Raw genomic sequence first — 13,838 nt, forward strand, 5'->3', positions numbered from 1 at the left:
TAAATCAACGTTTTAAGCTTATGAGTTTGAATGTCTCTCTGGTATCTTTGCCTAACTTTTAAGTCTTATTTTCTTTATTTTCTAAGTCTTTATGCACTTACAAATGTAATTACAAATTCAGACCCCAAACATTGCAATCATTGGATCTGGTGGTGGTTTGCGTGCTGTAATCGGAATGTCAGCCGCCATGACTGCACTAAAAGAAAGAGGAATTTTAGAATCTACAATGTACACCGCTGGCTTATCTGGATCTGCATGGTATGTGTAAATTCTGTTAAAACTTATTTTTGACTATTATTTTAAACTATCTTCAATTGTATTTGATAGAGTTCTTAAACAAGAGACGTTTCTTACGCATATATTCAAGGTGCCTAAAACTTTGTAAACATTATCAGATAAACTAATAAATGTGAAAAGGATTAAGTTATAGACACTTTAGTTTTGATAATGTTTTTCTTTCACAAATATAAATTATAACTCAGCGGAAAAATAGAATTCTCATTTCTTGTCTTCATCAATCTGATGTCAATTTTAATCCGATCCTTCCCATATCAGTGTCATTGACAATTATAAATCTTATGTTTTTTTTCCAGGAGGTTATCTGTTCTACTAATATTAATATTTTTTAATTCTTCCCTTTTCATCTTCTAATTATTCTAATTCAAAATGCAAACGCTACATATTTATACGTATACTTGCTGTAGTCATTGTTTTTTTTTTATCGTATGCATTTTGATTTTGTGTGACTTTTTGAAAGAAAAAAAAATTACAAAACATTTAATGGTCAAATAGCTAGAATAAAATCATGCATTATTATTAATCTAATTAAAAAAATATATATATTTGTAATTATTCAATTTATGCTTTTGAAAGGCGGTATTTTTTCATACGTCCAGTCCTTTTCAATTATGCTGTTTTCGTGAATTTTGATAAATATTTTCTATTTGACCAAATTTCGGGTCACCGTATCATGCTTTAAAACAAGGTTTCTGTTTATAAATTCGTTAACATTTATTCGCCTCAACTCTAGATTACCTGGTTTTGAAAGCAAAACTTTAGAGGTCCTCATGATGTTCGGATAAAAATGATAATATCTGCTCTTCCAAAGAAAAACAAAGTAAACAAAAACGAGCACATCAATACATCACAGTCCATAAAAAACCCAGATTCTACCTCAAATTGTTTGCCCTATCTTTATCTGAACAAAGACACATTTACCAAATAAGCAATTTAAAACCGTATGCCGAAGAAAAAGAGCGACAACATTAGAAGAAAAAAGGAATAACAAAAAAGTAGAACAGAATACATTACAAAGGTATTTAAAAATTTAAGCAACACGAATTTCCCAATAACAGCCATGGATAAACTCTGAAGAGGCTTTATGTTTAAATATTAAAGTCACCCGTCTACTACAATTACTCCTATGAGCATGAGTTGCTGAAAAACACACTAATAATTAGGCTCACACGCGATTTTGAAAATGTCCCCTGTCTAAATAAATGCAATAGTAGTATACCGCTGTTCAATAGTCATAAATCGATTTAACTAAAACAAATCTGGGTCACAAACCAAAACCGAGGGAAACACATCAACTATAAGATGAAAACAACGGAACAACATAAACACTGAACTGCTACAAAAACAAACGCCAATACACATAGAAACGGACTATTTGATAACAACTGCCATATTCCTGACTTGGTACAGGACATTTTAAGAAAAAAATGTTGGGTTGAACCTGGTTTTATGGCTAGCCAAACCTCCCGCTTATATGGAAATGTTAAAAATAACGCTAAAATGACAACATTACGTGACAGGAGTTCATTACACCTAACACAATAACACTCAGGACAGAGACATTCACAAATAAATAATATAACAATACATTACAACATGTCTACGTAACCAGGGGCAATTTTTATAGTCACAATCCTTTGCAAGTAAAGACTGATTATGAGCCATTCTTTATTATTCTGTCATGTGTTAGTATTAAAACAAGGTGCTATATTTCTATGTAGCCAAGGGTGGTATAGGACGATGGACACGAGCAGGCAGTGTTGTCACGATGTCACAGACACAAGGGTTCGAATCCCGCTGAGGAAATAACAAAAATTTATTAACGCAAATTTGAAAATCTTACATTGCTGGGCTAAATTTGAGACGAATTATATATTAATATATTAATTGTGTTAGCCATGTATAACCACGTATTATCCGATGGAGAATGTCTGTCATAAAGTTATCACATGTTTAGACGTGTATAATAAAATTAGAATTTGATGTGGCGGCATTGTAATTAACATTATCATCCTTTACGACAGACAAAATAGCTGATCTGAAAGGTACACCATCTACTTGCCACTATACATCATGTACTGTGTTACAAGTGAGAACTCTACGACAGATCCATCCATTTGATAACCAGTGGCGAGTGAAGAACAAAAAATTGCCTGCGCAAATTTGCAGATTTAACATTATTGTGCTGATATTTAGAATATTTAGAACTACACCTTTTCATTGATTCCATTTGGTGCCAAAGTTTTTAATTTTCTTATCCAAAACCTTTCCCGAGTGATTCTTTCCTCCTTAGACCAAGCAGTCTTGTGGTCTATGATTGTAATGATCAGTCGATTGAGATTTGCCTTAGTGTGACCAGGGGATCTCAAGTGTCGACTGAGAGGAAGGTCTGGCTTGAAACCCATGCTATAGAGGGGAATCCGTTTGGCTGTGCATTGGTATAGATTCAAAGTCTTTTTGAATGGATACATTGAATCTGATGCGGCGTATAAAGAGAGATTTTTGTCATTTTTACCTATTATGTCTGTTGTCAATATAATGGTATTTTTGTTATTTTACTTTTCATTGATGACAACGGGTATGATCCAATTGTCGTAACCACAATCCCGCCCTTTTTTTTCTCAAATGTGACCTACCGAATAAGACTTATCACCGGATTTGTACTTACATGAGCAGCACGACGGGTGCCACATGTGGAGCAGGATCTGCTTACCCCTTCCGAAGCGCCTGAGATCACCCCGGTTTTTGGTGGGGTTCGTGTTGCATTGTCAGTTTGTTTTAAACTTTTGAGTTTTGATTTCCCTGTGGTATCTTTCGCCTCTTTTTTGGAACGCAATGGGCAAATTTTAGTAAAAATGAATTACTGCTGCTTTGCAGAAAAAATTTTTATATGAAGATGTGTTGATTTTTTTTTCTTGAAATTTAAATACAAAAGCACTTTTCGATCGAGATCAAAGTTTCAAGGGGTCACTTAGGCTATATCGAACAATGAAGATTCAGGGCAGACCTATATATATATATCATTATTTTCTAAAAGTCAAATATAAACTGTCAGTGATATATGGGTCGATAATACTAAATACTTTATATTATATATTGAAATGTATCAACAAGCCAAAGATCAACGTTACTGAAGTCGGAGAACACACATATTGATATTTGATACCACAAAAATATTTACAAATCAAATAAAAAAATCCATGTTCAACGCACTTAAAAATTAACAAAATAAAATGTCTGAAAACTATTATGTTTTAAATACAAATAACAAAATCATAGACATTACGGATGTGACGTTAAAGTATTTACAACTACTGAATTGTTCATGACTAACGATCAACTTTAGTCGTAATTTTTTTATGAAAAAAATACATAGATGCGTAAGAAGATATATGACCAAAAAAGAAACATAAAAATAGTGTCAAACAAAATTGAAAAAAAAAAAAAACAAAAAAAAACAGAAAAACAATTTGGATGAATCTCCGTCAAATGAATTTTACTAGAAAAGTTAAAGAAATGCAATTGAAATGTAAACATAGGGTAAAATATCATGAAGACTTCAAATTATAAATCTGTCGATGGTAAATGTCCTTTTTTTGGCTGAAAATAACAACAATTAAGACCCTTGAGCATTTACTTTATCAATGAAACATCGTTAAACCATTGAAGTAAACAGTTATCAGGAATTTACGAAAATGTTACTTAATAAATAACAAGTCAATTGCTATGTTTTTTAATATCAGGATCTCATAATATCTATTAGCATTGTTAACACAGCAATACCTTTTTTAAACGGACTATTTCGAAAATCCGTAACAAATGCAAGTTCGATAATATTTGATTACATGAATAGACTGTGTGGAAAATGCACATGAAATGAATGAATAAAACCTTCTCTTGCATCACATGGATATACAATATATATGTAGAGCGAAAGTCCACAAACAAATATAGGAAAAGAAACTTTAACTGAAACCACGAATATTTTGTTACCTAAAAGGCGTGTTCGTTTTCATATTCGTTTATTATCAATAATAACCTTATTATCTATCTATCGAAGGTTGTATTTTGTGCAAAATATTCGAATAAATATTTTGACAAAAAGAAGATTCCCAACACTTTTATTTTGATTTTATTCAAGATTCTGCATATTAATTAATTACAACATGTATTTTCTGATTACAATTTTACCACATGTATCCTTCTCATTTTATGATCCATAAATGATTAAATTGTATCCAAGAAAAACATATTAAGTGTGTCAATCCAGTCAATAATTAGTAAGTTTAATTTCAATACATATTAGTCAGTGAAAAGTAAAATTACAAAAATACCGAACTCCGAGGAAAATTCTAACCAGAAAGTCCCTAAGTAAATGGCAAATTCAAAAGCTCAAACAGACCAAACGAATGGACAACAATTGTCATATTCCTGACTTGGTACTGACATTTTCTTAAGTAAAAAATGGTGATTGAACCTGGTTTAATAGCTAGCTAAACCTCTCACTTGTATGTATGACAGTCGCATATAATTCCATTATATTGACAACGATGTGTGAACAAAACAAACCGACATAATAGGTAAAAATGTCAAAATAGGGGTACAGCAGTCAACATTGTGTTATAATCTTAATTACTACAAACACAAGCAAATATGTCAACAAAGACAAACAAAAAGGCATATAGACAAAGAACATTAGCAAAAACGAAAGACAAGAATACAAAAATTTACCATAACACAACAACACAATGACGGGATGTACAAGTACCGAACCACGTCAAATGAATCACTACAAAATCAAGCAAATATGCCAACAAAGAAAAACAAAAAGGCATATTGACAAAGCACATTAACAAAAACGAAAGAGAAGAATACAAAAATTTACCATAGCACAATAACACAATGACGGGATGTACAAGTACCGAGCCACGTCAAATAGATATTACAAAAAAAAGACTAAACAGTAAAAGTAATAATTTACAAAGACAAATAAAAGAATAATATAACACGTTATTAAGATGATAAACAACGTCAGTACCTAGAATCTATACTTCAAGACGATCGTGTATTATTTGTGATGTTGATACGGAATATTTATCAACAAGGTCTTGGTATCTTCCGATGAACTTTTTTAGAAAAAGGACGAGACTTTCTTTGACATACCCCTGGTTCATCAACTTTCTGCTTAAACACTGGACATACGAAATTGATGTATGGTGTATAATGATGCATAATGGGTGAAAATGATATCCTTGGTTATCCAATCAGGTAAAACGACGAGAGTTTTAACTCATTTGATTTTTTCCCTGGTCGAGTGAGGTTATCATGGATTCACATGTATGCATCTTGGGCTACTTTGGTAATGATATATCAGGAATTGCATGAATAAACATGGTGTTTCATGAACAACAAGAATGGACAAATTAATATAAATTTACAATAAGTGCATGTACAAATATCATTCGTTTTAGCATTTCTTTTACAAATAATGTAAATTATGCTAAATAACGCAATTGCATAAATATAAAAAAGCGAATTACACTTGATTACCAACTCTGAATTTGGACAAAGTTTTGATAAATGTTAATTTAAACTGTTCACTAAAGTAAGTTGCTTAAACACTCTTCCCTGAAAGAAGATAATTTTAAATTAAATCAGAAAATACGAAGAAGGAAATATACTAAATAAATCTTTTCTAATGCGCCCAGAAAAACATGAAAGACGAAAACAAAATCTGGCGGGATGTTATAATCAATTGTCAATACTATCAAAATGGAATGTGTATGCTTTATCATCAGTGAGAAGTATCTAATATTAGAATGAAGCAAAAGTTAATCTTTAAAATGAAATTAAACATTGTGTTTATTTTATCTAAATATTAATATTTCATACAGGTATCTAATGTCTTTGTATTCCTGTATACGGCCAAACGCTACAGAATTAAATACCAAACTTCGGGAAACAGTGCCACAGATCCGTTCAAATATGTTTTTGTATGCATGGTATACTTGGAAGTATTATACAAGCTGGTTACATCAATTTAAAAACAAGAATATTACGGTTGCAGATCCATTTGGATACCTTATTAGTTCTTTCCTTCTTCAAAAGGTAAGATAGAACTTTTTCTCTATAATTGTCAACGACATAAGATATAAGGTATACGTTTTTGAAAAACAGCTTTAAAGCATCAAAGAGTCAAAATAGAAATCATAATGTCGATATGCACAACTGTCATGCATGTAAGCCATATGTCAATCTTAAAATCGTCTGACGTATACTCCTATTGTGAGTAATTTTCGCACAAAGACATGTTATCAACAACAAATTCTAAAGAGGACAAAAACAATGATAAAAACTAATTGATACAAACAAAATTTAACTCTGATCAGACTTTTAAAGCTTTTGAAGTTTATTTGATATAATCAAAACTTATTTAACAAAATTAACATTAGATGCACTGCTTGCCGTACTGAATGTTGAGACAAAAACTGTGATGAATATACTAAAAGCTATTGAAATTGTTAGCTACAGAACACGAAAGATATGGTCTGAGAAACTCGGAAAAATTTGACCAAGGGACACATATTTATTTATGTTCACGTGAAAAGGTATTTCAATGGTCTGACTGTAACGTTGCGCACATTTATTTAGGAATATTATTTTTTTGCCTAAACTATGTCAGTGTTGGTACTTCAGACTGTAAAATTTACTTTTCAACACCTCCCCTATAATCTGTTAATTTAGATGCTGAATTAACAGATTATAGGGGAGGTGTTGAAAAGTTTCGATAACGTTTCATTTTAAGTGTTTACACAATCGCATATTGTTCAATATAGATTTAAGTTAATTGGACACAAAAAGAGAGGGCAATGGAAAATAACAAGGCGGCTTTCATAAACCTAAAGTTAAAAGAAAAGAAAATCGCTCACAAAACATTACCCAAAAAACTAAACATCGTGCAATCCGAACCCCACCAATACCGGAATGAAACCTATCTTTCATTATCTGCAACACAAATATTCAATTACAAATAATGGTGATGCATTTCTTCTCTGATGTCAACAAAGCCACCAGACCTTGCTTTATACGACAATATTCGAACATTCGAGGTAGATTAAAATATATCAAACTCACCGATAGTGTTCAAATCAAAACATTGTGTAAGCCGAATCAATTACGAAGCTGAAGATGATTTAAATAAAACAAATTCAAAACATTGTGATTAGTTCACCTTTGACCGGGGATGATAAGTTTTATTCTATTTTAGAGTAGTATAAGAAATATCTCGACCAAAACCTTGTCCTCTACGTGGTACCGAAAGCTTAAAGTAGATATAAAAATGTCATTGAAAATATAAATTTGTCTCTGATTGATAGTTGTCTCATTGGTAACCATACCACATTTCCTTACTTCTATTTATAACTCTGAGTCTTCTATTTATGTTTCACCATTCATTAATTTTTTCCTCTTCTTATCATTTTTGTGTCAAGTTTAAGTTGAAATATACAATATGCAATTTAGAAATTCGCCTTTTCTGTTTTTTGATTCGTATGTGATTGTTATGAAATTGATCATGTGAATGTGTATAATAGACTAGTGTTGTCACACATTGATTACTTAATATATATCACCAGAATGTCCCTTGGAGTGAACAGGCAAATAAATTAAAAAACGGTGCCATGCCTTTACCGTTGATAGCTGCTCTGCATGTTCGTGAAGAGAAATCAATTGAAGACTATCACGGTAATTAACACTTCTGTTATAAATACTTTATAAGTCTTAGAGAGATATTAAGGCTTATGGAGACATCAAGAGAAATTGAAAATAATACATTAAAGAAAAACAAACAATAATGCGATAAAATTACAAAAGACAAAATAATAAAAACAACAACAAACACCAGCCGACAAAACACAAGATTGATTAACAAGATCAAGGCCAAAATCTAGGATAGTTAAAGTGCTATAAATATTCAGCATAGATAATTTTGTTTGTATTTTCAAAATCTCACTGATAATAGATTGAAAATATTCAGATAAAAACTTATTCACCACATACTGCCATGTAATGAACTTTTGAAAAAGTGGAAAACTACTGATGACAACTTATGTAAGCATTGTAAAAAAAGAAGACTATGAACACTTTTTTGTCAATTGCTCATTTAATACTGACTTTCTTATTATAGTAATGACATTAATGAAATCCCTTGGTATTGACAAAGACATTATAAGCATTGAAAATTTAGTAACAGGGTACAAAATTGAAGACGCAGCATTCATTGATATCAACTATATATTAACAATAATAGATTTTTCAATATACAAAGCACATTATGTCTCAGAAAAAAAAAACACAAACAGATACACATTTTCAAAAATTTTCAGAAAGAAATTTCAGAAATTATTGAAATAAATAATTGCTATAACAAAAATATTAGTATATTCTAAAAACAAATAAATTCACTGGCAAGTATCAATGTTAATATCATAACTAGCATGATCAATATTTATTCACAGAACTAAATCTATGTTAGATGTTTTGATAAAATTCTTCTATAGTAAGTACAGATCATTGTATGGAAAATTGTTAACTGCACATATTTCAAATATAGTCATGTTTATTAACAGTTCAACAATGCATGTATTCAAGATATGTTTGTAAGCATATTCAACCATGCATGAGTCACGACATGTAACATACTGTGTTTTTAGATTTATAAATGTGTATTCACCAACGTTAAACAAAAATTAATATATCAGCACGATTATCAATTAGTGAAGGGAAATACTGTGCAATCTCATATGAATATTATAACTTGTGCAATAGAATACATATACACGTCGAAATAGAAAAGATCAATTGATAACTCAAAAACTTATATACTCATCAAATTTTATCAAATAGGTTAAATCCTCTTTAGAATGAAATATTTACATGACACATATCATAAATCTATCCGATAGCGTACATGTTTGCTGAAGCAGTACTGTGCCCAAATCTAAACGGAACACGGATTACATCGATAACCGTGTTGATTCTGGAAAACTAAGTTATATAAAAAAACGAAAACAAAAACCAAAGATCTGTATGTGTATTCACAATGATTTATTAAATACATTTGTGGAATGAATCATATTATGGATACTAATATTATGAATACGTTATATCTTACCAAATACATGTACTGCTTCATTTAACTATTAGGTATACTAACCTGAGATATACTAAGCTAAAAGTTATAAACTTTGTTACAGCAAATATGCAATAAAGGTATTGTTATGTTAAAAAATATGTTCAGCAGTTCATACTGCCCTTGTGACAATGCATTGATCAGCCATTTCAAAAAGGGCTTATCATCATGCCCAAAGGAATAAGGGAATGTCTTTTGTTTAATCATTAGGCTTTACCAAATTCATGCACAAAACTTAACTGAATATGAAAGTTTGAAATGATAAAACGGATTTCAGGGCATAGGATAGAAATATAGATTCCACCACTGCAACAAGTGTGTTACGATAGTTCTCCACTCGAGACAGTTAAATTTTAATATTTAAAGCGCGAGGCATGCCGAGCTTTTTAAATAATTAAAATTTAACTGTTGAGAGTGGAGCAATATCGTAATACACGAGTTATAATGTGGTGGAATCTGTTTCTCTTATGATTTTTATTCTTCCTTTTCAAAGATTTGCAGAAAGTTGTGTTCTTTATATGTGACGTCATCAGGCATGGTCGCCTTTTTTCATGACGTTACAATAGGAAATTAAAAAAATTTTAAAATCAATCTGCAATTAATATTCTTATATATTGTGTAATCATTATTCGACAATATATTTCATAATGAATATGAATATTGTAGAATGGATTGAATTTTCACCATATGAGGTATTCATCCCGAAATATGGCGCAGCTATTGACATGGAGAAATTTGGTGATACATTTTATGGAGGATTTGCTATGGATGAAGGCGAAGAAAAGACAATTCATTTTTTAAATGGTAGCTGCTACATGACATGGTGATCCAGATTTATAAATAAGAAATGTGGTCTAATGGCCATTGAGACTTCTGTCCATCAGTGACAAAAAACACCGTTCGACCCTTCAAAATAGAGCAAAACCAATGCCGTATAATAAGTTTTAAAATGGCCTTGAATGACAAAATGTCTACCAATTAAAAAGAGAAAACCAACGGCCTGGACCCGGTTCTTCCCCTCTCCGTTAAATATAACCCTTGTTTAAATATAATTCATGGTTAAATTTTTACCTGAGAAAATTCTGTTATTCAACTTCTTTTTAACCCTTTGTTACGTAACCCATGGTTAAAGTTTCAGTGAATGTTCACTTTAATTAAAATAGATAATTGTTAACACTTTTCTCCGGTCCTAGAAGAACTGTTTGGTTAATAAATATGATTCGTATTAAAACAATACGATTTTAATCGACTAAGTTCATTAGATAGTACATCAACAACGCAGTCGTGACAGAGAGCACCTTTTGTTTGAAAAGAAGTGTTGATCGTAGAATTGTATTTCATTATAGATAAATACACTTTCTTACTGAAAAATGTTCAATTTTGCTACATCAATTTGTTTATGGACACAGAAGATGACAAGATAAACAAAATGTTGATTTGGAAATGTCTGTTAGGTAGACACTTACTCTATGAATGTAAACTTCGATGCAGAAAAGGTGGAAGGGCGGTAAAACGTAATAATAAGCTTTTAGATGACTAGTAATGGTCGTAGAATCAAAAATATGTTGTATCAAACGTTAAGTGACCATAAGGACTAATTATAAACAGGGAATCGTACTTTTAGACAACACTATCACTTGGTTACAATTTTAACCGAGATCAGAAGCAAGGTTAAATCTGATTCATTTAACCAAGGATTTAACAAAGGGCTAAATTAAACCTAAGGATGAACAACAGAAAATAACCTATGGGTAAATTTTAACCAATTATTATAATATTTAACCCTTGATTAAAATTAAACCAAGAGATGAACAACCGGGTCCTGAAGTATGCTCATATAAAAATAAAATAAATAAATATGGGAGGCAGAAAAACACTGCAACAATGACACAGGCTCTTGCTTTGGGACGGACATATGAAGAATTTGGGGTGGTAAATATAGAAATAAGAATATGTGGTATAATTGCCAATGATGCAACCCTCAACTAGAGACCAAATGACATAGAAGTTAACATCTTTAGATCACCGCACGGCCTTCAACAATTAGCAAAGCCCATACCGCATAGTCGGCTATAAAAGGCCCAGAAACGATATACAGCATCGAACGACAACTACTGAATCACAGGCTCCTGACTCGGGACAGGAACATACAGAATGTGGCGGGGTTAGACTAGTTTGTTGGCGCCAAACCCTCCCCCTAACCTGGGATAGTGATGGAACAGTACAACAAAATAACACACTATAAAAATCAGTTGAAAAGGGCTGAACTCGAAAGATCGATAAAAAGCAGAAAACACGTAAACACTATGAATGTTTTGTCATATGTTTGTGTTTGCGATTTCAGAAATAACAGTTCTGTAGCTGAATAGTTGATGCTGTCAATTGGAAATTGACGGTCGCAAATGCAGTTTTGATGGGGACACGTAGTTGAACCAGTAAAAAGAATATTTGTAACCGTCAAATCCAAATTGAAAGCGGAAACTTTTCAATGTCAATACTGTTATTCTGAAAAGTAAAATAACAAAAATACCGAACTCCGAGTAAATTTGAAAGCGGAAAGTCCTTAATCAATCTGATTCTAATGCATTACAAAAATAATTAATATATTAGACCTTGATAAATTGTAAAAATTCAAAATTAAATAAAACGCGGGATGTATGATAACGAAGCTTTTCACACGTTTTTTCTGGAATAAACTTAATCAAATGCGTTTCAGACAACATTTTTTGAGAGCCAATAATATAGGACGGCTGAGAGCATAACATTAAAAGGACATATTAAAAGCAATCACGACAAAGTTTTCTTAGAGTGTTGGAATCTTAGTTTAAGCACACACACATAATTTATAGACACCGGTATTTATAAAAATGTGCATCATTTCATTACTGTCATTAACAAAACACTGCTCATTGGACAGAGGATACTCCATCAGTAATTGTATAAACTTATACAAATTTCTTGCAATACACGTATCTTTTGATCCCTCATCAGAACGTTATCAAAAGCATGTGAGTATTTAACACAAATTGGCTACAAAAACAGTCAAAGCCGTCTAATGACAAACGGTCTAGAAGTAGTTTCAACCTAATATTATTTGGTACATCTAAATGAATCGAGAACATTGTAATCAAATAAAATATAGTCTATAAAGTGTATATTTACAAATAGGCATTTCTTTTATATAGGAATGTGTGGAAGTGGGTATGCAATTTTAAGAAATTTTAGACCAGCAGGTAAATCTTGCAAATGCATAACATAAAAACTTAAAAACACAAAACGAACAAAATCTTGAAAGGCAGGGAAACTAGGTATCAGAGATGCTAGTGAGAAGTTAAAAACACTAGAAAAACACGAAAACACTTATGATATTAACATGAAAAAGACTCATATTTAGTAGTTGTAAGTAATATAAAATATGTTATATGTATATACACTTGATACTTTATCTCATCACCAACAAAATGTATTTTATCCTATATGTATTTTATCCTATATGTATCTAATATAACACAATCGTTTGTATTGCAACATAATATTTGCAATGATGTTTAAGCGAGCTGCAACTTTGTTCTACAACTTGGATAATTTATAAATTTCTAATTTTAAATCAAAACATACTTTTCAGTTTATGGCAAAATTAAATCAACGACTATTATTAAATAAAGGCAACAGTAGTATATCGCTGTTCGAAACTCACAAATCGATAGAGATAAAAACAAATCCGGGTTACAAACTAAAACTGAGGGAAACGCATCAAATATAAGAGGAGAACAACGACACAACAAAACACAACATTAAAATGAAACACACACAGAAACGAACTCTAATATAACAATGGCCATTTCTTGACTTGGTACAGGACATTTTAAGAAAAAATGGTGGGTTGAACCTGGTTTTGTGGCAGGTTATTTTTATTAGAGTTTCTCAAATTCAAAAGATATTCTTCTTGTTAAATGTCAGTCTCCGAGGAAATCATCAGCTCAGGATTTAGTGCTTCGATATCGACATTATTTATCACATTCTTTCTAACAATATGTGTAAATAAGAAACTAAGGTTCCAACTCCTGAGGTCAAAGTCTGTTTTTGTTTTATCAGAAAAACACCAATCATTCAGATATTCAAGGAATGACTGTAATTTTTTTTCTGTCTATGAAGAAATAACCTCAAAAATGTGGTGCACACTGAATAACCCGCGTAGCATGTTATTTAAAAGGGTGCATCACATTTGTGAGGTCATTTCAAATAGACAGAAAATATATTACTGTCATTCCTGATAATTTAACTCTAAATTCCATATTTAAGGAGTAAATCATGAAAGAACGTTGATGACGTCACGGTCACATGACAAAAT

General features: G+C 31.3%; 1 protein-coding gene across 7 annotated transcripts in view; it reads left to right on the forward strand.

Annotated features, from left to right (window-relative positions):
• Nucleotides 1-13,838, forward strand: part of LOC127732822 (cytosolic phospholipase A2-like) — a 141,084-nt gene that overhangs the window by 108,329 nt on the left and 18,917 nt on the right. For all 7 annotated transcript variants that reach the window (XM_052241992.1, XM_052241995.1, XM_052241996.1 and 4 more), the window contains 5 exons: nucleotides 122-258; nucleotides 6,192-6,405; nucleotides 7,932-8,040; nucleotides 10,154-10,291; nucleotides 12,673-12,720. In XM_052241992.1, coding sequence (XP_052097952.1) covers nucleotides 122-258; nucleotides 6,192-6,405; nucleotides 7,932-8,040; nucleotides 10,154-10,291; nucleotides 12,673-12,720 — 646 coding nt within the window. The remainder of the gene's footprint in view (nucleotides 1-121; nucleotides 259-6,191; nucleotides 6,406-7,931; nucleotides 8,041-10,153; nucleotides 10,292-12,672; nucleotides 12,721-13,838) is intronic.

The sequence above is a fragment of the Mytilus californianus genome, unplaced genomic scaffold (genome assembly GCF_021869535.1).
Source record: "Mytilus californianus isolate M0D057914Y unplaced genomic scaffold, xbMytCali1.0.p SCAF_28, whole genome shotgun sequence".
Classification (NCBI taxonomy): domain Eukaryota; kingdom Metazoa; phylum Mollusca; class Bivalvia; order Mytilida; family Mytilidae; genus Mytilus; species Mytilus californianus.